The sequence below is a fragment of the Cutaneotrichosporon cavernicola genome (assembly GCF_030864355.1).
Source record: "Cutaneotrichosporon cavernicola HIS019 DNA, chromosome: 1".
Lineage (NCBI taxonomy): Eukaryota > Fungi > Basidiomycota > Tremellomycetes > Trichosporonales > Trichosporonaceae > Cutaneotrichosporon > Cutaneotrichosporon cavernicola.
This window is the reverse complement of record NC_083393.1, coordinates 3,371,769-3,397,308: the sequence shown is the minus strand read 5'-3', so window position 1 is coordinate 3,397,308 and position 25,540 is coordinate 3,371,769. Positions and strand designations below refer to the sequence as shown.

Here is a 25,540-nt window from a genome sequence, read left to right as displayed (position 1 = left end):
TCGACCGCCATGTCTGTGGTCTCCAAGAACCCCTTCGAGCTCCTCGGTGCGCTTAGTTTTCTTGGCTCAATCTAACCCCAGACGACGGAGAGGACCGCGCCACCTCGCCGGCCCCCAAGGCCGCCGCCAAGGCCGCTCCCACCGCCAAGCAGCCCAAGGTCATCCCCGGCGCTGCCCAGAAGGGCGGCCGTGGTGCCCGCCCCCCCACTGCCCCGCGCCAGACCTACGCCGCCGGTGGTGGTGAGGAAGGGTTCGAGGGCGAGCGTGTCGGTGAGTATCTTTGATCCCCCCAGTACGGGTCCTCCGACATTCCTTTGATCCTTCTTGGATCCTTTTACTGACCTTACCAGCTCCCTCCAAGAAGGACCACCAGGGTCGCGACCGCCACACCAAGGGTCCCCGTGAGGACCGCTCGCACACTGGCCCCCGCTCGCGTGCTCCCGGTGCTGCTGGTGCCCGTGGCCCCAAGGGCGGTGCTCGTGGTGGTCGTGCTGGTGCTCCCGGCGCCCCTGGTGCTGAGAAGAAGACCGGCCCCGCGCCAACTGAGAACTGGACCAACGAGGAGGGCAAGGCCGAGCTGAGCGCCGAGAACCAGGGCGAGAAGGACGTCGCCGACGACGGCGCCGAGACTCCCGCCGCCGCCGCCGCCGTTGAGGAGGCTGAGGCCGAGGACAACTCGAAGACTCTTGACCAGTACCTCGCCGAGCGGGCGACTGCCGCCCTCGGCGGCCAGCTCGCCAAGAAGGAGACGCGCCAGGTCGCCGACGACGTCGAGGGCAAGCAGTTTGAGCGTGAGGAGATGGAGAACTTCTTCGTTGGCGGCAAGGTGAGTAACTGGTCTCATCTTGAAAACAATCAAAAAATATTTTGTTCTAACACTCAGGGCCCCAAGGAGAAGAAGGAGCGTGCTCCCAAGAAGGAGAAGATCCGCATCGAGGTCGACGGCCAGTTCGCACAGCCTGCCCGTGCTCCCCGCGGGGACCGCCCGGAGCGTGGTGCTCCCCGTGGCGGCCGTGGTGGCAACCGTGGCCGTGGTGCTCCCCGGGGTGGTGCCGCCCGCGCTCCCCGCCAGGCGCCCGCCAACGTTGCTGACGAGAGCGCGTTCCCCGCCCTCGGCGCTTAAGGCCTGGCCCGCCCTGCAGCGAGTTTTGCTACTAGTAATCTCGCGCACGCCTCTCGTGCATCGACTCTCGGATCGGATCAGTCTGATTTAGAGCGTTATCTTTTTTTCCTCAAAATGCAAAACTGAGCCATCTCCATGATGTGTGTGTGTGTGTGGTGGCGGTCATCAGGCGTAGCGGCAGCGTGTCAAGTGCGTTGGATTTTGGTGAATGTGTACGGCCGTCTTCTTGAGCTCGTCAGACAATTATCACCTCAGCTTGAGACAGCTGCTTACGAAACGTCGGCCGATCGACAGCGTGATCGCGAGGCACAGCAGTTTATGGAACCTTAATAGCTCCTCTCTGTAACCAGTTGGGTACGTCACCCCTTGTTCCTTGTTGGCAGTACTCTGCATCCAAAGTTGCTGTGCACCTCGCCTTGCTCTACTCTTCTGTACCGCCACTCATTCCCCAACAATATCCCTTACCCTCCCCCCTCCACCCTCCCCTCCCCAGCCCTCCCCAGCCCTCCCCCCTCCTGACCGTCTTTATCCATTGCGTTAACCGAGTCGGTGTCACTTGATCCCAAAAGCACACCAGGCCACAAGGCCGTAACAAGTTCAAGTTCAAGTTCGCCACCCAACCTCCCTCCATTGCGTCCTTTGGTCCAGCCCTTGCCCAGCCTCCCCTCCCCCGGCCCCTCCCTGTATCAGACCGAGCCCTCCCCTAATCCCTCCACCCTCCTACCAACCCAGCCCTTCCAACACCCTCCCACCCCTCCACCCCGTCCACCCACCCAATTTGCCTCCGTCCCACGCACGCCTACACACCACGCACGCACTCTCTACTACAGTAGCTCATAGATCATCGCCATCACTCCATCTAGATACCACAACATCATGGCTTCAGAGGACCCCAACGTCAAGGCTGTACAGGTCAAGCTTGTCCTTCTCGGTACGTTGACATCGGATAAGCAGCGTACATATGCTGACGCTATCCTCACGGCCACTGACCGCCATTGACCATATCGATGCATCCCCCATCCACTTGTCCGGCGTCATCTTCCCCTCCGACCTCGCTTCTCCTTGGTCTCTCCTTCTCTCTCTCTCTCGCTTCTTCTCCCACTTTCCTCCTCCCACCCTACCACCCTACCACTACTCCAACATGCACAACCACCGACACGCATCACCCGCCTGCCGCCTTCCTCCTGCGCAACCGCCTCCCTCCTCCCCTCCCCTCCCCCTCACCACCTCCCACCTCCCCTTCCCCTTCCCCGCCTCCCCCTCCCTCCTCCCCCTCAACACGCATACCCCCTGCTTCGATATCCAGGCGAAGCGGCCGTCGGCAAGTCGTCGCTCGTCCTGCGCTTCGTACAGAACGACTTTAATGAGAACACGTCACCAACTATCGGTGCCGCCTTCCTCACACAGAAATGCCGCCTGGAGAACCGCGTTGTTAAGTTTGAGATCTGGTAGGTGTGCCGCTCCCGTCCCGAGTTCCCCCGACTGTGCTGACAACAGGGACACGGCCGGCCAAGAACGCTTCCACTCTCTCGCGCCGATGTACTACCGCAACGCTGCCGCCGCAGTTGTCGTCTACGACATCACCAAGGCGGCCAGCCTCGAGAAGGCAAAGGCGTGGGTCAAGGAACTGCAGCGGCAGGCCAACCCCAACATTGTGATTGCGCTGGTCGGCAACAAGCTCGACCTCGTCGACAGCGACGAGGCGGCACCGCCCGCGGACGAGGAGGCCGAGGAGGAAGCGCCGGTCGACGGGCCACGCCAGGTGCCTACTGCCGAGGCTGAAGCGTATGCGAAGGAGTGTGGCCTTCTCTTCTTCGAGGCGTCGGCCAAGACGGGCACCAACGTCCAGGATGTGTTCACCGAGATTGGTACGTCTCAACAGTTAGAAGCAACTAACCCCAGCCAAGGCTATTCCCCTCGACACTATCGCGCCCAAGCCGGCAGCGGGCGGCGCACAGGGCCGCCGCTCTGCAGCCAACGCCGCGGCCGGCGAGAACGCACGCGTCGACCTCGGCGAGGGCCAGGCAGCCAAGAAGGGCGGGTGCTGCTAGACGTCGTTGCCATCGTGCAGAGTTACCATTTAGTTCTAGCGGCCGGGCGCCGCTTGCGTCGCCACGCCTTTGCCATCTGTATAGTGTTTGCGCCCGTTCGTATGAATGATCCATGAGTTCGACAGGGGGTGGTGTTGCGTTGTGGCTGTGGTTGTGGCTGTGACATGGCGATCGGCGCTGGTCTGTGCGAGGCTGTGGCTTTGTGGGAGGATCGGGAGGAGCAAGGTAGCAAGGATGTCTGCACAAGCCTGGCAGCAGCTTAGCAGCGTACAGCGACAAGCACGTTCCATCAAAGCACAACACCAGCCTGAAGCAGCCTCGCCGTTTCGCCGTCTTAGGTCCAACATGACTCTGGCGCAGAGCCAAGACAACCCAACCAGATGACCGCCTATCGCCTTCGAACACTAGTATGCTCCTCGCTGCGCCGCCGCCGCCGCCTCTCCCAACTTTTCCGGCCCTTGCGTTACCGACCCCACTCTCTCCGGCGCTCCTCTCTCCCTCACCCTCCCTCCCCCCTTTCATTTCCATCTCTCCATCACTCCCTCACCTACACCCGTCTCCTCCATCTCCTCCATCTCCTCCATCTCCTCCATCTCCTCCATCTCCTCCATCTCCTCCATCTCCTCCATCTCCTCCATCTCCTCCATCTCCTCCATCTCCTCCTCGTCCCTCTTCCCTCTTCCCTCTCTTCCCTTCCCTCCCCCTCTCTTCTCTCCACCCTCTCTCCACTCTCCACCCTCCACCCTCCACTCTCTCTCCAGCTCGCTTGAAACAATCCATCCTACAGCTACATACCAAACGAGCCAGTAGCCTGCGCCTGCCCACCCATGGCATTAAGGCGGTCGCCAACCTTCTTGTTGACCTCGAAGAACTTTGCCGTACACCGGTCAATGCACACTGCCTCGCCCTTGTTCAGGTCGGCCTCGGCGTACCAGTGCTTGCGCGGGTCGGGCTGGATGCACTTGGCGTGGCACGAGTTGACGAGGCGGTTGCTGTGGGTGCGAGCGACCGGGCGGAGGGGGAGAGTAGCGACCGGGCGGAAGGGGAAGAGCAGGGAGCGGAGGGAGGTGGGGTCCGAGTGACGAGGTAATGGAGAGGTGAGTGACGAGGGAAGGTCGATGGAAGAGGACGGGGAGGAGGGAGAGCGCGGAGGAGCAAAGAGCGACGCGAGGAGGCGCAAGAGCATGTCACCGGAGACGAGACGAGACGAGACGATGTGAGGATACCACCAAGACAAAGACATACGACGATACAAGATGCGTCAGCACCCACCCACCACACACAAACAATGACTCACAACATGTCAGTGACCATGTCAAGCTCGACCGTCGCCATCTCCATCTTGACCGGGTCGACCGTACCGGCATTTTGGGCTGTCGTTAGTATCCGAGCGAGCGAGCGCAGCGGCAATAAACCGAGTCGAGGCGGAGTGAGGAACCACTCACGAGCACCGCCAAAGAGGAACGACATTGTTAGTTGGTGGCGAGTAGGTTGAGTTTGAGTAAGTACCAAATGCCAATGGAGGTTGTGAAAAAGGAACAACTCCACACGGAAGTACTCGGATATACCCGGTGTCCTGGTGACTGGTTTCGTCAAGTTGAGCTTTGAGCTTTATCATTCGAGTCTCATCTCTCATATCGCCATGATGCGCACGAGGATACCGAGGGTTGTACCCCAGGCTGGGAGGAGGCTAGCCAGCTCCGTAACGGCCACGAAGAAGCAAGAGGTCATCTTCTCCGGTATTCAGCCGACTGGTGAGCAACGGCTAGAATCAACTGACGCAAGGTACTCCTCATGTGAGCTGTCTCTGCCGTTGTTGTGTCCTTTGACCCCGCTCTCGCACCACTCCAACTGCCCCTCGCTCGACATGATCCTCCCCCTCCCCCTCCCCCGCCATCTCCTCTTCTCCGCTCACGACTAATGCCAGCTCGGAAACTATCTCGGCCTCTTCCTCCCCTTCCTCGACCTCCAAAGCTCGTCCAACCCCTCAACGCCAATCTACCTTTCTGTCGTCGGTCTCCACAGCATAACCCTCCCCCAGAACCCCACCCAACTAATCTCCGACCGGCGGAACATGCTCGCGGCTCTTCTGGCATGCGGCGTAGATCCCAACCGCACAACTCTCTACCTGCAAGAACAGGTCCCCCAACACGCCGAACTCGCATGGTACTTCAACACCATCTCCTCAGTTGGCCGACTGCAGCGCATGACGACGTGGAAGAGCCGTCTGGCCGTTTCGCGTAACGCCAACTCGGAGGACGAAGTATCCGAGGCCGATCTGAGGTTGGGCCTGTTTGCGTATCCCGTGTTGCAGGCAGCCGATATCGCACTGTATAAGGGTACCCTGGTACCGGTGGGGGAGGACCAGACACAGCATCTCGAGTTGGCGCGGGATACCAACGAGGCGTTTAATCGCGCTTTCGGGGACGTGTTTCCCATCCCGGACGTGCAGATTGGTGAGTCCAGATTTTGTATTTAGCTGATGGCAGTGCCGCAAAAACGCATTCTGTCCCTCAAGAACCCGGCTGAGAAGATGTCCAAGTCGGCACCCAACCCCGCGTCGAGGATTAGCATCACCGACTCGTCAAAGGACATCGAGAAGAGGATCAAAGGCGCCGTCACTGACGCCGACCCGAACATTACTTTCGATCCAACCGGCCGGCCAGGCGTAGCAAACCTCCTGACCATCTGGAGCGCGCTTGATGATGCTGGCCGGACACCGGGTCAACTCGCCGAGATGGCTGCTGCGGAGGGTTGGGGCGCCGGAAAGCTCAAGGGTGCGGTCGCCGAGGTCGTCGTGCACAAGCTCGCCCCAGTCCGGGACGAGTATGCGCGTATTGTCGCGGATCCAGGATATATTCGCGACGTTGCGGCCAGAGGCGCAGAGAGGGCTAGGGAGACGGCAGAGAAAACTATGGTCGAGGTACGCCGTGTCGTCGGGCTGGGTGATATCTAGTATCCTCAGACGTAGCACTACTCATCACTGCATGCAATGCCTATCTACCTCGTCCGGGCATGTTACTGTTCTTGCTCGTTCCTTGTTCTTGCTCGTTCTTGCTCGCCTACTCGCCTACTCGCCCTTGACAATCTCGCTCTCGGGCCGACTGGCATATCCCGTCCAGCTCTCGTCATAGACCGCGGAGGGAACAACCCGGCCTTCTTCCTGGGCGACAATCTGCGCTGCAAGCCACCCCACGCACGCAGTCATCCCCGACCCGCAAGAAAAGACCAACTGGCGCTCAACCGCTGTGCCCGCAACATCAGCCCCCTGATTAAGGAGGGCCTCCCACGCCTCCTCACCACCAACAGCGCGGACGAGGACCTGGCGCAGTTCCTTGGGACTCTTGTAGGAAGTGTACGGATGTCCGTCCGATACCGGGAGGAGAAGATCGCCAAAAGGCAGCGAGCGCGCGTGCGGCATGTGGCCGCTGGACAATCCGGGACGAGGTTCGGGATCTTGGCCCGTGAAGCGGCCGTGCGAGCGCGCATCGAGAACAATATCCCCATCCTTATTAATAGCGACGATATCGGCGTAACTCTTGACCATCTCTTTGTCGAGGTGACCATTCTCGTACTCTGCCGTCTTAAAGGCCTCGGGCGGTCCCTGTTCCACGTCTCCGCCCTCGTCGATCCATGCTGGCAATCCGCCATCTAACACCGAAACCTTGTCGTGTCCAAAAGCTGAATCAGTATCTATAATACGCAGACGTACCCTTGAAAGTAAAGAGGCCACGGGGGGCCGAGAACAGTCCAACAGAGTCGTAGAGAACTACGTGGGTATGGCGGGTGATGCCAAGCTTGCCCGCCGCGTCACGAAACGTCTCGATGGTCGGGAGCATGTGGCCCAATCCGAGCGGGTTGGTCTTTGGGTCATGGTCGGCGATCTTGTCCATGTCGAAACGGCGGGCTCCGGGGATACGCGGCCCGCTCGCAAACTCCTCTGTTGCGGAGCGCGGCGAGTTGGGCATGTGCCATGACACATCTAAGGCGACAATGTCCTGCTGTCAGCCAACGCGGGTTAATCCGGTCTGTCTGAAACAGAAACTCACTCGCTTGTTGGGCAGACCGGCAACTGCCTCCTTGGCGGAGATTAGGAGGGGCACGGACGGCTTGGGCAAAGTCGAAGTGGACATCATACGAGTAATGTGTGTGGGTGTTGGCAAACGCATTGTGTGAGGTGTGAGCAAGGTGATTATTGTGTGCGAAATCGATGAGGAGTGACGTTTGCCGTGGGGCACCACTTGGACTGAAGGTTGCGTGGGAGAGTTGATTAGACTGGGGCAGAGGCTACCACTTGGACTGAAGCTTGCGTGGGAGAGTTGATTAGACTGGGGCAGAGGCCAAGTGACTCTGCGTTCCTGTGTGGCGTTGGTGGCGTCAATTTAGACGAGCTCTCAATTCCTGGAAACCAACTTTAAGAAGCAACAGGTGACTGTAGCTGAAGAGAGGGAAGACGAGACCTGGTCTCAGTGGATCAGTGGAGAACAGGGAGTGATAAATGCCGTACTGGAAGGCCACCATCCGACCTCGCCACCCCAACCACCTCCCTCATTCCCGCCTCCCGTCTCCCGCCCTACTCCGCCACCTCCGCCCTCCGCTTCCTCCTCCATCCGTACATGTCCCCGTCAGTGCCATATATCTATCTTGTCGTGCACATCTAACTTCTCTACCCATTTCCGCCCAGCTCGCACAGCATTCCACCGGACCCCCCGCCAGGGGACCCCCCCCGCTCAGGTCGAGGCAGAAGACACGGACGCGACCCGGACGCGACCCTGTGGCGCGGTGGTAGTTCAATTGTCTGAATTCACGTTCAGAAGCCTGCAGCCTGAAGCCTGCAAGCCTGCATCTTTCTACTGAAACGTAAATAGGGATGCAAAGAACGCAGAATCCAAGAAAACAGAAACAGACGTGTTGACACTCTACTCACCACCATGCGCGTCCTCCTCCTCGCTGTTTTGTTTGGATCTGCCCTCGTTGGCGCCATGCCCGTCGACGCCGCATATGACGCTGCACACGCCGAGCACCGGCCCGCCGAGCACCCGCCCGCCAAGCCCGATATGCCCCAACCCCAAGTCGAGCCCCAGCCCCAGCCCCAGCCCCAGCCCCAGCCGGTCGAGCCCGTAGTGGCCTCCAAGCCCGCCGACCCATCTCTCATGCAGACTCCCCTCCTCGCCCCGCTCCGCTGGTCCACCCCCTTCCCCGACGTCATCGAGGCCAGCACCAACCTCCCTTTATCGTGGACGGGCGGCGACGCGTCCTTTGGCTTCGAAGTCTACTTCATCCCCATCTGGCCCGGACAGCATCAGTACGACCTCCACACGATCACCAACACGACCGCCCAGAACACTGTCTGGAACGTACCCGACTACGAAGACTTTCCAGAGGACACGACGTTCATACTGGGCGTCAAGGACTCGACTGGCGGTCCGGGAGGAGGGTGGTACGACCTAACTTCCCCGCTACTGTTCGTCAACCTGCTAAACGCGTAGGAGTTTGAGGCCGCCATTGCGCGTAGCTAGCAACACACAACACGTAGTTGACACGTAGTTGAACATAGATGTCGGTCCCTTTGTATATATAACTTGTGGTATCGTAAGGTGTGTTATGTTTGGGCAAACAAGTCGCAAAGGAACGAAGGAACAAAGGACAGGCACGTGCCAAGTGTGCGTTTGTTCCGCACTTGCTTGGGGTTTGAGTTTGAGTGTTACGTAGGTGGTGGGTGGTGGGTATGGTCGTCTTGTCGTTTGTCGTCTTTTACTCACTAGACATCTGAAAGTAATCAATCTTGATAGACGACAGATCTTTATCACAAGTCGACGTCAGTCTTGTCCGTTGCCGGAAACAGCGTCATCCGATCCAACTTCCACCCGTCACCTCCACCCTCGTCGCTCCCGGTCTTTGCGGAACCGACCGACCCACCGACATAACACGCCCCTCGTACTCCAATTCCTCCATCCACCATCGACTGTACGCCCGCGATGTTCTCGTCGCACGTCTTCAAGGCTATCGCCTGGGCCTGCATCTCGTCATGGTACTGTGCGTGTCTCATCCTCTCCCTCTTCTAACACACAGACGGATACCACCTCGCGGAGCTCAACTACCCAGCCAACGGGCTAACCTGCCACCCGTCCCCGAACGACGGCACTGCGCCACTGCGCCCCTGTCTCGGCCTTGATGCGATCAAGTACTCGGCCGTGACGGCGCTTCTCACTGCCGGCGGACTGGTCGGCAGCGCGCTGAGTGACAGCGTCGTGCGCTCGCAGGGCGTGCCGGGCGGTATTGCGTGGACAGGATGGCTCAACCTCGTCGGCGCGCTCATGATGGCACTCGCGCCGCACTGGGGTGTGCTGGCGCTTGGGCGGTGAGTTGATTGGCGGTACAGTCACTGGATCGAGGCGGGGGCTCCGTTTCCGGTGTCTGTAACCCCCGCTCCTATGTTCCAAACACGCTAATACCAGCTTCATCGCAGGCTTGTCGTGCGGCCTCGCAATCTGCCTCGTTCCGCCTTACCTCGCGACGGTCGCGCGCACGACTCCAGAACTCGCTTCGCGCTCCGGTCAGATCGGCTCGCTCAACCAGCTCGCGATCGTCATCGGCATCTGCTCGTCACAAGTAATGGGCATGCTGCTGACTGGGCCTGTGAGCTCTTGTCTACCTACAGCAAGCTAACGCCAGACTGGCGACAAGCCGGGCGGCTGGCGCTACGTTCTTGTTGTCAGCGCGTTAGCGTCCATCGTACAGATCGGGATGGGCGAGCACCACATGACTCAGAACTATGTTCCGCATGACCCGGACGAGCCTCGCGATGAGGGTGAGTCCTCTGTAGCGCGTTGGTATGGCGACTGACACGCAGCAGCTGCGCCCCTCCTCCCCGCCCCAGGGACAGCTGCACCGAATGACCAGCTGTCCATCCGCGCGGTACTGTCAAACCCGTCTCTCCGTGGCCCGGCGCTGCTCATCACCACTATCATGGTACTGCAGCAGCTGAGCGGCGTCAACGCTGTCCTCTTCTACTCTACGCCTGTTCTGTCGTCAGTGCTCCAGGGTGCCGGGGCTGGCGCGCTCAGCGTCGGCATCACTGTCGTCAACGCGCTCATGACGCTCCCGGCCATCGCTCTAGTTGACGTGAGTCGCCAGCTGTGATCCGACAGTAAAGCTGACGGCAGAAACTCGGTCGTCGTACCCTCCTCTTAGCTTCAGCGACAAGCATGGCCTTCATGAGCATCATGCTCGCTGTCGGCCTCGACCAGAACAGAGAGTACCTCTCGAGTTTTGCCATTGTGGCATTTATCGTGAGTCACTCTTCTTTACACCGCTGACACCAGGCGGCCTTCGCCATCGGCCTTGGCCCCGTCCCCTTCCTCTTGGTTTCGGACATGATGCCTGCCCCTGCGATTCCCGCCGTCTCATCCCTCGCCCTCTCGGGATCATGGATCACAAACTTCATCGTCGCAATGGGTTTCATCCCCCTACGCGATGCGCTCAGCGAGCCCGCGGACCCCAACGATCCCGGTAACGGCGCGCGGCTCGGCGAAGGCCGCGTGTTCTACGTCTTCACGTTTATGCTCGTGCTCATGGTCTCCGTCGTGCTCCGGGGTGTGCACACGTGAATGTACGGTGGGAAGAGGGTATAATGAATGGGCTGAGTCCCGAATGTACTGTTTGGCTGCCACGGATGGCTGAGCGAACGCAAGTGGGTGACTACACTGTAGAGCAACTAGTTGTGAGGTGCGACCTTGCATTCTGCCTGACGCAACTTGTTCCTGTCCTTGACTTGGCCGTGACAATTAGGTAGAGGTCTTGCCGAGAGCAATGTGCCGTCGCTCAAGCGCAAGCATACATCCGGCCCAATTGTACGGCAATGTGGCACTGGGCAGAGTACCTCGCTCTCGCCGGTCCAAGCTGGGTAACAGTAACGAGGTGGGGAAGTGGCGGTCCGAAATTCCGCAATTCCGCAACCTCATATACGCCACAGGACGACTGTGCCATCCATTGTCTGTCTCTCTCTTCCCAACTCTGCTCTCCCGTTCTCTCATTATCACTTCTTGTCCCTTCATCATTCCATCATGCATCATGTACGTGTGATCGGCCCCATTCAGCGTCGTAGCTGCGCAAAGCAAATGGTCAAAGCAATACACACACTCTCAAATTCCATGGAGCGGTGCCGTAAGTCGGCCAAAGTATGACGTCTGTCCTTTGACATAACGTGACTTGACTGCCCATCCAAGGCGAGATGGTGGCTAGGCGGGTATGACCAAGTGCCCGCCGTTGCTCGGCTGTGACAGGAATAGCCCGAGGAGGAGGATGACACGGGGCAGGAGGGCCTTCCGTATAGGAATCGGAGATCGGCTCGGGCAGGCTGCCAGGGTAACAAGAGGACGTGGGAATAGGTGTTGCTCGAAAGAGCCAAACAGCTTTTAGTAAAGGATAGTCAACAAGGTAAATGGCTGACGACGTGCGCGGTTCATTGTCAAGTGTCAGTGGCTAAGTGGCTAAGTGGCACGCACGTCCCATACAGGACTCATTCAAGCCTTTGACTGATCTACAGCTTTGCAGATCCGCGAATAAGACAAGTGTAGAGACGCCACTTACGACTTTAGGCCTGAGCAAACTCTCAGTAATAAAGGGTGGCCAGCCAAAGTAGGGAGACAATGACAGTAATTCTCTCATGATCTCTCATGTAAAGTACCTTTATGAGGATAAAGACGTCCCGGTACGATTTTCTCGGATGGGATAATGATCCTTGCTTGCTACTTGCTATAGTCAATGCCAAGATGCTGTCATGCCAATGCACTGAATTCCGTTACAAAGTACATGTTCGTCCATTTAGAGAGGCAGAGACACCGTTTGGATGGCGGGTCAAGTAGCGGTCAAGTAGCGATCAAGGGAGGGAGGATTACAAGGAAGGTAATATTCCAACCCAAAGTATAAATATCATTTCACCCAAAGTGATAGAGGGAAGATTCAGGGAATGAGGAGCACCAGGGGTAACCCAGGGTGCAGCAACTGAGTGTCCAATACATACCCTGAACGCCTTTCCGCCAAGCCATCTGGTTGGGGGAAGCGATTAGAAAGGCCTAATTACAGGAAATACAAAATGGTATATGATTGGCACAGACTGCGGTCAAGTGGCCAAGTGGACTGCGGGTTTTAAGAGTCAATGTGATGCTACTCGGCTCCGTTGGTGTGTCTCTCCTCTTTTACCCTAAACGTTCAACGACATACCGCAATATAGATTGGAGTGACGTCGAAGATGACAACTCGAGTTTACTTTTGGTTACAGTCCCGCCCTCTGATAATCTAATACCTCTTTACCATCACTACCTCTCAAACTCTACCTCTCACTCCGCACCCTCTCTCTCTCTCTCTCTCTCTACAGTAACCCTCCTCCCTCACCCTCTCCCTCTCCCTCACCCTCACCCTCACCCTCACCCTCACCCTCTCCGTCATCACTCTTTTGTCGTCACTACCAGTCACTTGTTACTGACGACTCCAAGCAATCGACACATCATCATTACATTGTTCATCCATCACATCCATCTTTACCAATCCTCTGTCTTCCACCTTGCTTCCTCCGTCTTCTATCAGCACAACCTCGCTCACGATCTCACAACCAACCCGTTAATCAGGACGACCAAAACTCAATCCAAGGCCATCCATCACCCATCATCCATCATCCATCACGCTCCATCACGCATCTCCCATCACTCCATCGCTGCTCTTATCTCCAATCTGCGCCAATACCCTTGCTTTGCCGGCCCATCGCCCGCCTGCTCCATCTGAAACCCAACCCCACATCCAGCCCTTAGCGACTGATTCAAACTGCGGACGGCGACTGGACGATTAAGCACTGGCCTTCCCTTCACCCACGCGCCCCGCCCTCATACCTCGACGACACGCCTCGCCCATCCCACGCGCCCATACACCCACGCGCCCCTATCCCGATAATCACGGGCCTGCGTCGATACCAGCTCTTGGATTTCAAGTCATGTCGACGCAGTTTGAAGTCTTTGCAGACCAGCAGCCATGGGAGCTGGTGAGTGTGTTTCTGTTCAGTGTCCCGTGTTCTTTGCCTCCTTCCCGCGCTTGCTCTCCCCGTCCTCCCCACGTCTCACGCATTCTCTACATCCAAACATTCCCCCATTGCCGCTTGAAGCATTGCGTCAGCAAGCAACGAGGCAACGCCAAAGGGCACATGGGTGGCATGGTCGCTTGCTCTAGCTGACATGACTGGCTGGTCGTCATGACATGTGGCCTGGGTAGCCCCTCGTATCCCATAATCCAGGGATTATGGGACCTGCTGGACGGTCAATGTCGTGCAGCAGCCAAACGCAACGTCCATTGGACCATGCTTTGCGCAATCTCGCAACGCAATGTCAGGCCCCTGGACTCTCCTTTTTTTCGGCTCCGCTGGGTCTATTGCACTTTGCTTGGATTGCGCACGAGCTGCAGACGGGCAAAGAGGTCGTTGACGAGGAGAGGAGACCGAGTCGGTACCTGTCACCCACAAGTGCAGGGAGAGGACATATCGTTCCAGGGGAAGCCTCGTCTCAGAGTACCATGTTCACATTCCCATCTCCCACTCCCGCCGCCGTATCGCCATCTCCTCATCTCCTTCTCCCGTGTCTGCGTCTCGCTGTCCCTCTTATCACTTGTACATCTACTGGTTGGGTCGATACAAAGTGGGTTGTGGGTGCACTGCCTCGATTAGTTGGCCCGAATTGGAATATTGGGACCTGATTACCCTGTTTAGAGAAGAGTTGAGGGACTGCTGGTAGCTGGGGGGCTGCGTCTGCCTGATGGTAACTAGGCGCCAAGCTTTTGGTCGGCTTAGCACCCGTCACTTGCTCCCCCTCCCTCAATCCCTCTTGGCCCTCTCAATCCCTCATCACCCCCTCCCTTTCCCCTTACACTTACACTTTCACACTTTTGAAGCAATCTTCACTCTCTTTGCACAACCCTCGACATCCTAGACATCCTTACACTCTCCCATTTGAGCATTCGAGCCTCCTCCCCCCCCCCTTTACCCCCTCTTATCCCCCTTTGCTTAGCAAACTGTCCAACAACCCTTACACCTGGGTTAATTACACTCGTTGGCTATACCACCCATCATCATATCACCACCACTTTCACTGCATCTCTCCACTTTTGTCCTTGACTCCCATCACACACACACACACTTCCTCGCGGGTCCACACATAATTCATTCTTCTCTTCTCTACGCCACCGCCTTCTTTGCCACGTTTCATTCAACTTTGGTCTCATTGCGCATTGTCGCTTACCCCTCCTTAGCAACAAGCCCCACCTTCCCCCGTCGACGAACGCCAAGAGCCTTCAGCGTTGGAACTAGCACTCGCTCGTACACGGTCTCCTTCCCTTGGGTCTCCACCAGTCTCTCCCATTTCTCCAGACCGACTCGACCGACAGCTCTCTGGCGACCCTGATTCACCGACCCCAGCGTGGAAGCGACGTCCTTCTGTGAATACACGCCGCTCTGTCCACTCGTTTAACAGCGACTCGGCAACTTGCCCATCATCGCCACCAAACGCTTGGTACGGCCCAAACTCAAACCAACCTCATCCTCATTATCCTCAAGCTCCTCGTCGTCAACCTCATCCCAACCTCCAGATGACTCGTGCCGGCGTTGTTCAGCGCATGATGCGTGATGATTCCCAGTCTCGTGCCCCGCGTCCGCCTCCAGGGGCCTTTGGCCGACGTCGTGCTGGCACGAACCCTGGGTCAAACCGTTCGTCCATGGCCAGCTTTGACGGCATGAACAGCGAAGAACTGTGGCGCCTCGAAGACTCGACGCCCGACATGAGCAACCCAACACGCCCATCTCAAGAGCGACCACTTGACACAGTCAACAGGATGACGAACAGATGGGATCCAGTCCCCCTCCCCGAGGCGCTCTGGCCCACTGCACCAATGGACATGCCCGACTACCTTCCTCCGCCAAAGACCAAGTCGTTGACCAACGTTACCAGTATCAGGAAACGTGGGACGCTGCGCAAGAGTGCATCCCGGGCGTCGACAATCGACAACAGCCTGGCACCAATCCCACCCAAAGACACACTGTCATCGGCGCATTCATCGGCCACGGACCTGTCTATCAACATGAACAAGTCGCAGGCATCGCTTTCGTCACGCCCGCAGTCGATGATGCTTGGGCCCTATGGGTTTGATTTACTGAGCACCCTCGCTCCTCGTGACGGCGGTTATGCGGTGGCAGCACAACTGAGCCATAACAACACGTTCTCGCCAACGAGTTCCGGGGGGAGCGACCGCGGATCCTTCTACGGCTCGCCGCCTCCCAACCCTCATCGCCAATCCCGTGGCCCTCCAGCTCCAGCGATGATGCGTTACGACGACGATCTGTCACCGCCTCTGACTGGCCGCCTGTCCACTACAACGACGTCGTCCAACCTGTCGACCTACTCGCAGGATGAGGCACTTGATGGCACCGCCCCTACCATGACTGCTGCTCACATGTCTCTACCGACTATGAAGAGCCCTCTCAGCCAGCATACGACTGCTGCCGAAGTCGCATCAATGCACCCTCCCATGACTCCGGTCGAGGAGAACAGTAGGCGCGAATGGCCCGTGCACCGTCAAAGCGCCGCGCCTGCGTCAATGCCCATGGGTACCGCGCTTGCTGGCGCCGGTGCTGCCGGTGCTGCTGCTGCTGCTGCTGCTGCTGGTGCTGTCGGTGCTGCCGGTGCTGCCGGTGCTGCTGGTACTGCTGATGCTGTCGGTGCTGTAGGTGGTGCTGCGCTCACCAAGTCTAAGACCAAGAAGGAGATCAAGGCCGAGGAGAAGGCCAAGGCCAAGGCATCCAAGCTCGAGGCCAAGCGGGAAGCCGATCGTCGTGAGCAAGAGGCAGCTCGCCAGAAGACTGCTGCTGCCAAGGAGGCGGCCCACCAGAGAGAGGAGAAGGCCAAGGAGGCAGCTCGCGTCAAGGCCGAGGACAAGGCCAGAGCCAAGGCCGACAAGTCTTCCAGGAGACAGTCCATGTTCGGCTTGTCAAGCCGCTCGACGAGCGCATCCGCGCCGACCGCCTCATCTGACCCTCCGCTCGCTATGCAACCTGCCCAGCAGCCTGCGCAACAGCAGCGCGCCACGGCGCCGCAGGCGGCGTCTCAGGCTCGTCCTCCTGTCTCTCCCCAGGCAACCCCTCAAGTTCGCGCTCCTGTCCCGCCTCAGATGCCTGTCGCTCCGGTCGTGCCCGCCAAGGATGGCCCTGTGCGTGACGGCACTGTTATGCCTAACGGTGTTCCAAACGGCTCTGCGGCTCCAGTGCCCAATGGTAATGTCCCCAACGGCTCGGCCATTGGTCGTGGGCCCCCTCCTGCGATCGTCGTCCCACCCCGCATGAGCAGCAACAGGTTTGTGTCAGCTGGTTCTGCCCCTGCTGCTGCTGCGGCGGCTGTGGGCGCCGCCGGCGCCGCCGGTGCGGCAGTGATCGCTTCTCAGGTGCACCACCAAGCCCCTCCCTCGCCCCAACACCCGACTCCTGCGCCTGTGCCTGTGTCTGCGCAAACGCAAGCTCCTCCCCCCTCGTCACAGCAACTTTCCAATGGGCCAGAGAGCAGGTCTATGCCTCGCCCCAACCTTTCGCCTCAGCCTTCCCACCTCAACGCTGGTCCTCGCAAGAATGGGCCCACGCCGCAGCAGTCGCTTCCGCCTACGCCGATGTCCAGCTCCAACTCGACGACGCCCTCGGCGGCTAGCATGGTGGCGTCTCGCGCCCGGACGCCATCGGCTGTTAGCATGACTCCATCGAGTGCCCAGTCGGCCACTTCTTCATCCCTCACTCCGACAAACGCGGCAACAGACTCTGGCTCTGCGACATCGACTGCTCCCAAGCAGAAGAAGAGCGGTCTGTTCACCAACCTCAGGAAGCGATTCTCCGTGATTCAGCTCGACCACCACCCTGCTCCTCCTCAGAAGCAGCGCCCCGTGTCGATGGCCGTTGGCGGCGAGCAGAACCAGCAGCGCAACGTCTCTGCGCCACCCGCGCCTCCAGTCCACAGGGCTCCCGTGGCAGCTGCTCCTCCCGTCACCCGGCCTCAGCTCAACTCGCTTCCTCCTACGCCCCCGTCGAAGGACCATTCGCCCGTTGTTAAGGCGAGCAAGCCGGCGACCAGGACGGTTCCCATTCCTCCCCCCGTGATTGTTCCTCCTCGCCAGTCGTCCTTGGCGCGCGGCCCGGAACAGCACTCTGACGCCGAAGACGCCGACCACCACCGCCAGGCATCGCTCTCGGATCCTTCGTCAGTTGTCGTCACTCCAACGACGAGCAGGGCGACCAACTCGTCTCCATCGCTTTTTGAGGTGCGTCCTCATGCCATGCGTGAGGACAATGCCTGGGAGGGTGGTTACGAGTCTGCCGTTTCCGACGCCAGCGGCAAGCCCCTGCGTCACGACATGGTCCCTGCAATGGAACGGCCTGTTCCCTCTCTGGCTGCCCATTAGTTCAACTCTCATCCTCCACACAATCCCTCTATACCCTAAAACCTGTGTCTCAATCCTCATCGAAGACATATCGGTCGCATTCGAGCTACCTGTACTCGGCTCTCATTGCCCTCATGGCCGGACATTTTTTGTAACGTGGCACATTCTGGGTGCTCTTCTTTGCTGTTTCCTCGTCAATGTCTTCGTCGCCCCATCGCCCATCCCATCCATCATGGTCGTCCAAACCTCATCGACTCTGTCCCGCCCACACGAACCCCCGCGCCGCCACACTTTACGCGAGAACGCGAATGAACATTCAAAGAGTAGTCTTAGTAGAACCCGCTCCTTTTCCAGTCTCTGTGCCAACATACGTAGGGGTCGATGCATGCGTAGAGAGCTAGACAACAGTATACGTAACATGGCACCATACACGGTGGCAAACCAGCAAAGTGGAGGTTGTCCCTGCCAGGCACGGTAAAACTCGACTTGAAATGTTGTCAGTCTGTGCGTGTTAACTTTACTCACACTTCCTCGAGCACAACACCATGTCAACGGAGCCTGCTTTGGCGCCATCGGATACGCAAGTGACGCATCCGACTCCCAGTCCCAACACGACCGCGAGCAGCGACCCAGTACTCACCAGCGAGAGCGCTGTGGCCCAGCCCGCGGACTCGTCTTCAGACCACGCCACCGCCGAGTCAACGGACACCGAGATGCGCTACCCCAACGGGATGCACCCGATGCTGCGGTACTGCAAGCCCTACTGGTGGCCGTACCGCACCTTTGTAAAGAACCGCTGGATCGGTCGCCAGCTTCTCGAGGTCATTGCGACCGAGTTCCGCGACCGCTCAGTAGAGTACTACCGGCACGCGCTTGAGAGCGGCGTGACGCGCGTCAACGGAGTCGCAGCGTATCCCGAGTACATTCTGCGCAACGGTGACAGGTTGGAGTGAGTCTCTCTCCTTTATCTAGGCAATACTGACCCCAGCAACACGGTACACCGCCACGAGCCGCCGGTGACAAACGACCCGGTTGTGCTTTTGCACATCGACCGAGAGCGCGAATTCTGCGTAATTTCCAAGCCGGGAAGCATGCCCGTTCACGCGGCTGGGCGATACTTTAAACACACAATGTTGGAGGCCCTGCTGGCCGAACACGGAATCAAGGGATACGCCGTAAACCGCCTTGACCGCCTTACTTCCGGCCTTATGATCTTGGCGCTGAGTGGGCCGGCCTCGCGCGATTTGGCGCAGGAATTCTTGGAAGGAAAGGTCGGCAAGGAATACGTCGCGCGCGTTAATGGCCGATTCCCCGAAGAAGAAATCACCGTCGACCAGCCTCTCCTCACGGTGGATAGGCAGATGGGGTTAGTCATCATCGCGCCGGAGGGCAAGGACGCCAAGACGGTGTTCACGCGCATGAGCTACGACGCTTCGCGGGACCAAAGCGTCGTCCATTGTCGTCCCCTCACCGGAAGGACTCACCAGATCCGCGTACACCTCCAATACCTTGGCCATCCAATTTCCAACGACCCGATCTATGCGAGCGAGGCAGCGTTCGGGCCGGGTTGTGGCCGCGGAGGCGTAGATCTCGTCGAGCAGGGAGAACAGAATACCCACCTTGCGGCATTGGCTGAACGTGTCCAGGCCGCCAAGGCGAGTGGGGGCAAAACTGGTCTTCCGCCCCCGGTTCCATGTGACGCAGACCGCCTCGCTGGTCGTGAGCAGGGTCCCGAACGCGCCGCGACCACACGAGTGACGGATAATGTCGACCTCACGTCGCCAATTCGACTTAGTACGCAGGCGCGAAACGTTATCGCCACGCTGCGGAGACAGCGAGACGAGGCGGAAGATTGGGTGAAATGGAACGAGGTAGTCTACGCCACCAAGAAGGTGCAGGACGCACTTGATGCCTCTGCATCAGAAAAGGACAAGAGGCCCAAGATCCCTCATCCCCGCATGAACCAGGGCGCGCGTGCGCAGAAGGCGGCCGAACGCCCCGAAATCCCCGAGGAGGCCATCCGACACATGCCCCGTCCGGCACATATTCCCAAGGGGTTCTGCCACGACTGTTTCGTTCCCGTTGCTGACGACCCGGACCCGTCGACCCTCTTTATTTATCTGCACGCGCTCAGGTATACTACGGAGAGGTTGGGGACTTGGGCTACGCCGTTGCCTAGGTGGGCTGGTGAGGAGTGGGATGGAGATTGGAGGGGGTGGGCGGGGGAGGAGCCAGTTAGTGTGGTGCCGCATGAGGCTTTGGGGGATGCTGCCGAGCCGGAGAAGGTGGAGGTGGAGGAGGGCGTCCGTGCCGTTGGATAGGCCATGTATCGTCTTTTGGTACAGCCACACAAATGTGACATTTATACAGTAGAGCTACATGCATCCAGGATCCAGGAGTCTAAGAGAATACAAGCTAACAACTCACGCTCGTTCAATACGTGGCTAAAGACGCCGCGGGGGAGGCGTCGTAGGGTAGATCCTGACGCGCCGACGGAACCACGCGCGGAGTCCGCGCGTGCGCCGAATGGTCCGTCGCCTTTTCGGCAGGTGGGGCAGCGATCGTCTGCGCGCTAGCCATCGTTGAACTGGCAGCCGCTACGTTCGTCGCGCTGGGCTTCCCCCGCGACAGCACGTCGTCCATCTCCTCCGCCAGCATGGGGCGCACGGTAATGCGCAGCGCTGCAAGCATGTCGATGAGGCGGTCGGGATCGACCAGCGACCCGTCCGAAGTTGCGTCCGAGCCGGCGGGACTGACGCGGTCAGGGAACAGCGCACGAGAGCGCGCGATGCGTCGACCAGTCTGCGCGGCCACCCAGTCCTGGACGTAGCTCGAATGGGACTCGCGCGAGGGCGTAAACTCCCGCGATTCCGTCTGCGTCGACGTCGAAGGCTCGTTGACCGGCGCTGAAAGCACGTCCGCGCCTGCTGGGGCAGGTCCCGCCATTGGAGGCGGACTCCCTGTTAAGGAGCTGGAGCGTCGACGCGGAGGGGCCGGGTACCCCTGTGTCAGCGGCCTAGCTGTCCTCCTCCGCTTCGGACTAGGCTCGTACTCGTCGCTGCTGTCGTATCCCGACGACGACTCCGAGAGGGGAGCGGCTTCTGAGGCGATCGCTGCGGACCTCAACTCGCGACGAGTGGACGATAAGCCCATCAGGAGGCTCTCGCCCTCAGCGGTTACCTCGACAGTTGCCATGCTCGGGACGACGTCGGAGACGAGCTGCCTCACCTGGACGTCTTGGTTCGCCACGCTGGTCGCTGCTGCGTGCAACAGCCCCCATAGGCGCCGCAGCGAGATGGAGTCCACGTCGCCAGTAGACTCTCGCAGGTCAAGGGCGCCCACACGCCCGCCGAACTGTCGAATAATCTCGACGAGCCGCTCAAGAGGCAACTCACCGGGACCCAGGTACGCGTGGAACTCGGGCGACACCTCGAGCCCGAGAGAGCGCGATGATGGGGCCCAGCTGCGAATAACGAGGCGGCAGAGCTGTGTGCCGACAGCGATGACACCCAACCGCGATCCGTACACTTCCGCAATGGAGAGGGCGTAGATAACCTCCTGCGCCAGGGCTGCTGTCCACGGCCCATTGCGATGCGACGTGTCGCTGGCGGATGTACGCGCAGGAACCTTGATTTCCCCAGACGCGGCCACGAGGAAACGCCGCCGATCTGCCGAGCCGGCTAGAAAGCCCAGGTCGGGGAACTTGAACCCCCAGGACGATGGCAAGGCCTCTCCCGCAGGCAATGCCGAAGTGGCCCAGCTGGTGAGGTCATGATGGACAGAGCACTCCCGCCAGGCCATGGTCGGCCCTGGGCGCTCGGCGAGGTTGATGGTGACAATGCCGCTTAGCGTCGGCAAGCTTCGACCGTACGCAACGCGGCCAAGTACGCTGCTCCAGATGAAGCGATACCACGTCTGGAGATCGGCCTCGCATGCCGCGTCTTCCTCCCCAAGGATGAGCTTGAGCGCAGATTCGTACGCATCCGAGGTTGGGGTGGGGAAGGGTGCTCCAGGCTGAAGCAAGCTGGAGAAGGTGGGCATTGAGATTACCGTAGTGGATGTGAATTGAGTGTTGTGAGTTGATAAGTAGCAATGCGAAACTGGAATGCTTTATAAAACATAGTACATGGTGCGATGCGAGGTGCGATGCGAGGTGCGGTTGACGTGTGTACTGCGTGTTTGACTCGCAATTGTCTCAAGTTGACCTTGCGAGACCTCAAGACCTGTTTGACCGTTAGACAGTTAGCGCGTTAGACCGTTGGACCGTTAGACCGTTAGACCTGTACGCCTGGTATCAGTCAGAACCTACACGTGGCATTTGTTGTCACGTGCCTCGCCTCGCACCGATTTCAGAAGGTGCAAGTTTGATTTCGCCCGTCAATATTTCCCTTCTGTCGCCTTCACCATGGCACCACAACAAGCTCTTCTCGATGCCGAGCTAACATTCTCCTCGCCGCCTTTCAGCACATTGCTGGACGCACGCGTGCTCCGGGCACTCGCCGACCTCAAGTTTGCCCACCCAACACTCGTGCAAGCCAAGGCCATCCCTCTCCTCCTCGAGGGCAAAGATGTGCTCGCCCGCGCCCGCACAGGCAGCGGCAAGACGGCGGCGTACGTCGTGCCCGCCGTCCAGCGTATCCTCGAGGCCAAGATTGCCGAGGAACCCACCTCGCCCACGTACCAGGTGACGCGGGCGGTCGTGCTGGTCCCAACCCGCGAGCTCGCGATCCAGGTCACAAACTTTGTCAAAGCGCTCACGGTGTATGCCGAGGGCGTTGTGTCTGTCGTCAACGTCGCTGCCGGTGGCGCCAACATCCAGCGGTGAGTACCTGTCCGATTCTCTCGCATGATGAAGCATTTTTCGGATGTAAATGCCTTCGGGCAAGTGTCCGAGAGCGCAAAACCGTGTGGATACTTCCGTTGCCTTCCTTCTGATACCTCTTCTTTCTTCTCTTTTTGAGCTAGAGGCTGACGACAGCGTCCTCCTCAACGATAACCCCGATGTGGTTGTCGCCACGCCAACCAAGCTCCTCGCCCTGCTGCAGAGCAAGAGTGTCGACCTCGCACACCTCGCCTTCTTGGCTATCGACGAGGCCGACCTCCTCCTCTCGTACGGCCACAAGGACGACCTGAGCCGTATCCTCGACCCCGCGATGAACTTTGTCCCCAAGCTCGGCACGCAGGCGTGTCTCATGAGCGCGACGCTCAGCGAGGAGATCAACAGCATCAAGGGCCTCGTGCTCCGCAACCCCGCTATCCTCACCCTCTCGGAGCCCGCCACTGCATCCTCGCTCCTCACCCAGCACTTTACGCACACTTCTGAGGGCGACAAGTTCCTCCTCATCTTTGTACTGCTCAAGCTCAAGCTCATCAAGGGCAAGTCGATCATCTTTGTCAACGACATTGAGCGCGGGTACCGCGTCCGTCTGTTCTTGGAACACTTTGGCATCAAGTGCTGCGTCGTCAACTCGGAGCTGCCATTGGCTTCTCGATACCACGTCGTCGAGGAGTTCAACCGTGGTGTGTATGACGTCGTGATTGCCACGGACGAGGCCAACCCCGACGATGTCGAGAAGGAGGCTGCGGAGGAGGAAGAGGAGGAGCAGGAGGAGGAAGAGGAAGATGCTGAGGGCGACGACGAGGACGATGAGGCTCAGGAGGAGGCGGACGAGGCTGAGGAAACTACCGACACCAACGCTGAGGCCGGACCTTCCAAGCGCCGCGCCACCTCCCCACCAGCTGGTGCACCGCGCAAGAAGAAGCGCGGCCCCGGCAACTCGATGGCGCGCGGTATCGACTTCACCGCCGCGTCATCCGTCATCAACTTCGACCTTCCCACCACCGCCACCGCCTACCTCCACCGTGTTGGCCGGACTGCGCGTGCAGGGCACTCGGGCCTTGCCCTCTCCTTCGTTGTGCCCAAGGACAAGTGGGGGAAAGACAAGGGTGTGTCGCTGAAGACTGCGAAGCGAGACGAGGAAGTATTCAACCGGATCAAGGCGCGCGTCAAGGCCGAGTCCGACGCAGAGATCAAGGAGTGGGACTGGGGAGGTCGCCGCGGCGAGATCGAAGGCTTCAGGTACCGCATGGAGGACGCGCTGCGCGCCGTCACCTCGAAGCGCGTACAGGATGCGCGGCGAGAGGAAGTCCGCCGCGAACTCCTTAACTCGGAGAAGCTCAAGCAGCACTTCGCCGCTAACCCGCTCGACCTCGCATTCCTGCGCCACGACGCGCCGCTTCATGCCGGCCGTACCAGCAAGCATCTCAAGCACGTCCCGGGATATCTGATGCCCAAGATTGCAGCATTGCCGACTGGCGGCGACGTGGGCGACGGGCGACACATCCCGTTCGCGAAGCGTGGGCGGGGTGGTGGACGTGGACGAGGCGGACGCGGAGGACGCGGAGGCAAGGGACGTAAGGTCGACCCGCTCAAGTTCAAGTCATAGACTGTATACTAGTTCATGTATGCCATCAGTAGTAATGCATCCATACGGAGTGTTGGATCCGGTGGCTGGCACGGAGAGGGGTCACACAGGCCGTGACGACGGGCATCGCGACTGGTGGAAGCTGGCGGAGGATAGGGTGGGAGCAGCCACTCTGCTCAGAGAGAACCAGTACATAAGTGGTACAATTATGCTACTGCCGAATCACGAAGAACGCGAAATCGACACAGTACTACCCCACGCCGCCGTCGGCACCGTGTCGATGTGCGCCGTTTGCGTGCGCGTCGCCATTACCCTCTAGTGCGCGGCTGCTCTTGGCCGTGTCGAAGGTCTCCTCCTTGGCCTCCTTCACTTTCTCCTCCTCTCCCTCCTTGCCCTCCTTTCCCTTATCCTTGTCCTTCTTCTTCTTCTCCTTGGGTGGCGGGTCGACTTCGACCCACCCGTCGTCCGCTCCGTCGGCCTCGTACCACCAAGCCGGCAGATCGTGATTCGGTGGAAGGTTTATGAGGTCGGGATCAAAAAACTCGATATAAGTCTCGTCGCAGTATCTGTGCTTTGTAGGCCCAGAATGCGCGCGATACTCGGACAGCGCACTGGCAAAGTTCCACCCCTGCAACATGCGGAGACACCCAAACACGACTCCCGTCTGGTGGATCCCAAGTCTATTGTCAGCCCTCCATAGACTTGCACTTGGAAACACTTCAGTCGGAAAACGCAGACGCACGGATCAATCACAAGCACAGGGTGCGAGCGCACGTCGAGGATCATCTCAAGCGCAGACTTGACTATCTCATCGTTGAGAGGCCGCCAATCGTTCTGAGGCTGGAACAACGCACTCCCCAGATGAACCTGATATCAGCCCCCATACCCCTCAAAGAGGGACATACAAATTCAACTCCCGAGGCGCGGACAAAGAGGACCAGTTGGCGGGCAGGGTGTTCGGGCGTGAGGCTGATTATCGTGCGTAGACCCAGACTCTGGAGGAAGGGGACCTTGTGTTAGATGTTAAGGAACTGGAAGGGAGCATACCTGTGAGCTCGTGGGTGAGGCACAGCGATACACGCCCGGCTCGACGATAGCGAAGCACTCTGGTACTTGGATGAGAGACGCGGGTGTCTTGGACGCCATGGCGCAGCTGCGCTGGCGCGTGAATGATGAGGCGGACGAGACAACAGAATCGCCAAGAGATGTAACATCCCTCCACCCATCTCCCAAAGACCAAACATGACCCGGGTTCGACTCCGTGACGTCGCCTCGTTGCGACCCTGATCTCAACTTTTGGATTTGTGGCTACCACGTGGTTGTCCTTTGTCCGCCTCGCCATTTGACCTACACTTTTACTTTGGCCGACTTGGGACGCAGACGTCGTATCCTTCAACCCATCGCGCCAGTACTCGGCAACACCTACCCCCAGTCAACCTCGGACTCGGACTTGGACTTCGGTCTTGCTCGGCACGACACTGCGACAC

General features: G+C 59.2%; 12 protein-coding genes across 12 annotated transcripts; 8 read left to right on the top strand and 4 right to left on the bottom strand.

Moving 5' to 3' along the window:
- Positions 1 to 9: 9 nt before the first annotated feature.
- Positions 10 to 1,123, top strand: CcaverHIS019_0112650 (uncharacterized protein; the record flags this gene model as incomplete). The annotated part of the gene is made up of 4 exons (XM_060596862.1): positions 10 to 46; positions 82 to 270; positions 351 to 826; positions 884 to 1,123. The coding sequence occupies 4 exons, from the start codon at positions 10 to 12 to the stop codon at positions 1,121 to 1,123; spliced, it is 942 nt and encodes a 313-aa protein (XP_060453813.1).
- Positions 1,124 to 1,999: 876 nt separating this feature from the next.
- On the top strand, positions 2,000 to 3,174 carry VPS21 (uncharacterized protein; the record flags this gene model as incomplete). Its single annotated transcript, XM_060596861.1, has 4 exons — positions 2,000 to 2,054; positions 2,430 to 2,571; positions 2,621 to 2,991; positions 3,026 to 3,174. The coding sequence occupies 4 exons, from the start codon at positions 2,000 to 2,002 to the stop codon at positions 3,172 to 3,174; spliced, it is 717 nt and encodes a 238-aa protein (XP_060453812.1).
- Positions 3,175 to 3,961: 787 nt separating this feature from the next.
- Positions 3,962 to 4,644, bottom strand: TIM10 (uncharacterized protein; the record flags this gene model as incomplete). Its single annotated transcript, XM_060596860.1, has 3 exons — positions 3,962 to 4,166; positions 4,472 to 4,547; positions 4,620 to 4,644. 3 exons carry the CDS (start codon positions 4,642 to 4,644, stop codon positions 3,962 to 3,964), a joined length of 306 nt encoding a protein of 101 aa, XP_060453811.1.
- A 172-nt stretch (positions 4,645 to 4,816) lies between these two features.
- Positions 4,817 to 6,130, top strand: MSW1 (uncharacterized protein; the record flags this gene model as incomplete). The annotated part of the gene is made up of 4 exons (XM_060596859.1): positions 4,817 to 4,928; positions 4,960 to 4,970; positions 5,102 to 5,630; positions 5,664 to 6,130. 4 exons carry the CDS (start codon positions 4,817 to 4,819, stop codon positions 6,128 to 6,130), a joined length of 1,119 nt encoding a protein of 372 aa, XP_060453810.1.
- Positions 6,131 to 6,244: 114 nt separating this feature from the next.
- Positions 6,245 to 7,343, bottom strand: CcaverHIS019_0112610 (uncharacterized protein; the record flags this gene model as incomplete). Its single annotated transcript, XM_060596858.1, has 3 exons — positions 6,245 to 6,855; positions 6,887 to 7,172; positions 7,224 to 7,343. The coding sequence occupies 3 exons, from the start codon at positions 7,341 to 7,343 to the stop codon at positions 6,245 to 6,247; spliced, it is 1,017 nt and encodes a 338-aa protein (XP_060453809.1).
- Positions 7,344 to 8,105: 762 nt separating this feature from the next.
- CcaverHIS019_0112600 (uncharacterized protein) lies at positions 8,106 to 8,663 on the top strand (the record flags this gene model as incomplete). The annotated part of the gene is made up of 1 exon (XM_060596857.1): positions 8,106 to 8,663. One exon carries the CDS (start codon positions 8,106 to 8,108, stop codon positions 8,661 to 8,663), a length of 558 nt encoding a protein of 185 aa, XP_060453808.1.
- Positions 8,664 to 9,152: 489 nt separating this feature from the next.
- Positions 9,153 to 10,784, top strand: HGT20 (uncharacterized protein; the record flags this gene model as incomplete). Its single annotated transcript, XM_060596855.1, has 7 exons — positions 9,153 to 9,210; positions 9,247 to 9,535; positions 9,633 to 9,813; positions 9,850 to 9,985; positions 10,028 to 10,299; positions 10,341 to 10,466; positions 10,500 to 10,784. The coding sequence occupies 7 exons, from the start codon at positions 9,153 to 9,155 to the stop codon at positions 10,782 to 10,784; spliced, it is 1,347 nt and encodes a 448-aa protein (XP_060453807.1).
- A 4,048-nt stretch (positions 10,785 to 14,832) lies between these two features.
- On the top strand, positions 14,833 to 17,649 carry CcaverHIS019_0112580 (uncharacterized protein; the record flags this gene model as incomplete). Its single annotated transcript, XM_060596854.1, has 1 exon — positions 14,833 to 17,649. One exon carries the CDS (start codon positions 14,833 to 14,835, stop codon positions 17,647 to 17,649), a length of 2,817 nt encoding a protein of 938 aa, XP_060453806.1.
- Positions 17,650 to 18,173: 524 nt separating this feature from the next.
- Positions 18,174 to 19,949, top strand: CcaverHIS019_0112570 (uncharacterized protein; the record flags this gene model as incomplete). Its single annotated transcript, XM_060596853.1, has 3 exons — positions 18,174 to 18,577; positions 18,617 to 19,762; positions 19,868 to 19,949. 3 exons carry the CDS (start codon positions 18,174 to 18,176, stop codon positions 19,947 to 19,949), a joined length of 1,632 nt encoding a protein of 543 aa, XP_060453805.1.
- A 112-nt stretch (positions 19,950 to 20,061) lies between these two features.
- CcaverHIS019_0112560 (uncharacterized protein) lies at positions 20,062 to 21,669 on the bottom strand (the record flags this gene model as incomplete). Its single annotated transcript, XM_060596852.1, has 1 exon — positions 20,062 to 21,669. The coding sequence occupies one exon, from the start codon at positions 21,667 to 21,669 to the stop codon at positions 20,062 to 20,064; it is 1,608 nt and encodes a 535-aa protein (XP_060453804.1).
- A 364-nt stretch (positions 21,670 to 22,033) lies between these two features.
- Positions 22,034 to 24,074, top strand: DBP9 (uncharacterized protein; the record flags this gene model as incomplete). Its single annotated transcript, XM_060596851.1, has 2 exons — positions 22,034 to 22,449; positions 22,607 to 24,074. 2 exons carry the CDS (start codon positions 22,034 to 22,036, stop codon positions 24,072 to 24,074), a joined length of 1,884 nt encoding a protein of 627 aa, XP_060453803.1.
- A 229-nt stretch (positions 24,075 to 24,303) lies between these two features.
- CcaverHIS019_0112540 (uncharacterized protein) lies at positions 24,304 to 25,199 on the bottom strand (the record flags this gene model as incomplete). The annotated part of the gene is made up of 4 exons (XM_060596850.1): positions 24,304 to 24,733; positions 24,796 to 24,920; positions 24,959 to 25,063; positions 25,101 to 25,199. The coding sequence occupies 4 exons, from the start codon at positions 25,197 to 25,199 to the stop codon at positions 24,304 to 24,306; spliced, it is 759 nt and encodes a 252-aa protein (XP_060453802.1).
- Between the last annotated feature and the right edge of the window lie 341 nt (positions 25,200 to 25,540).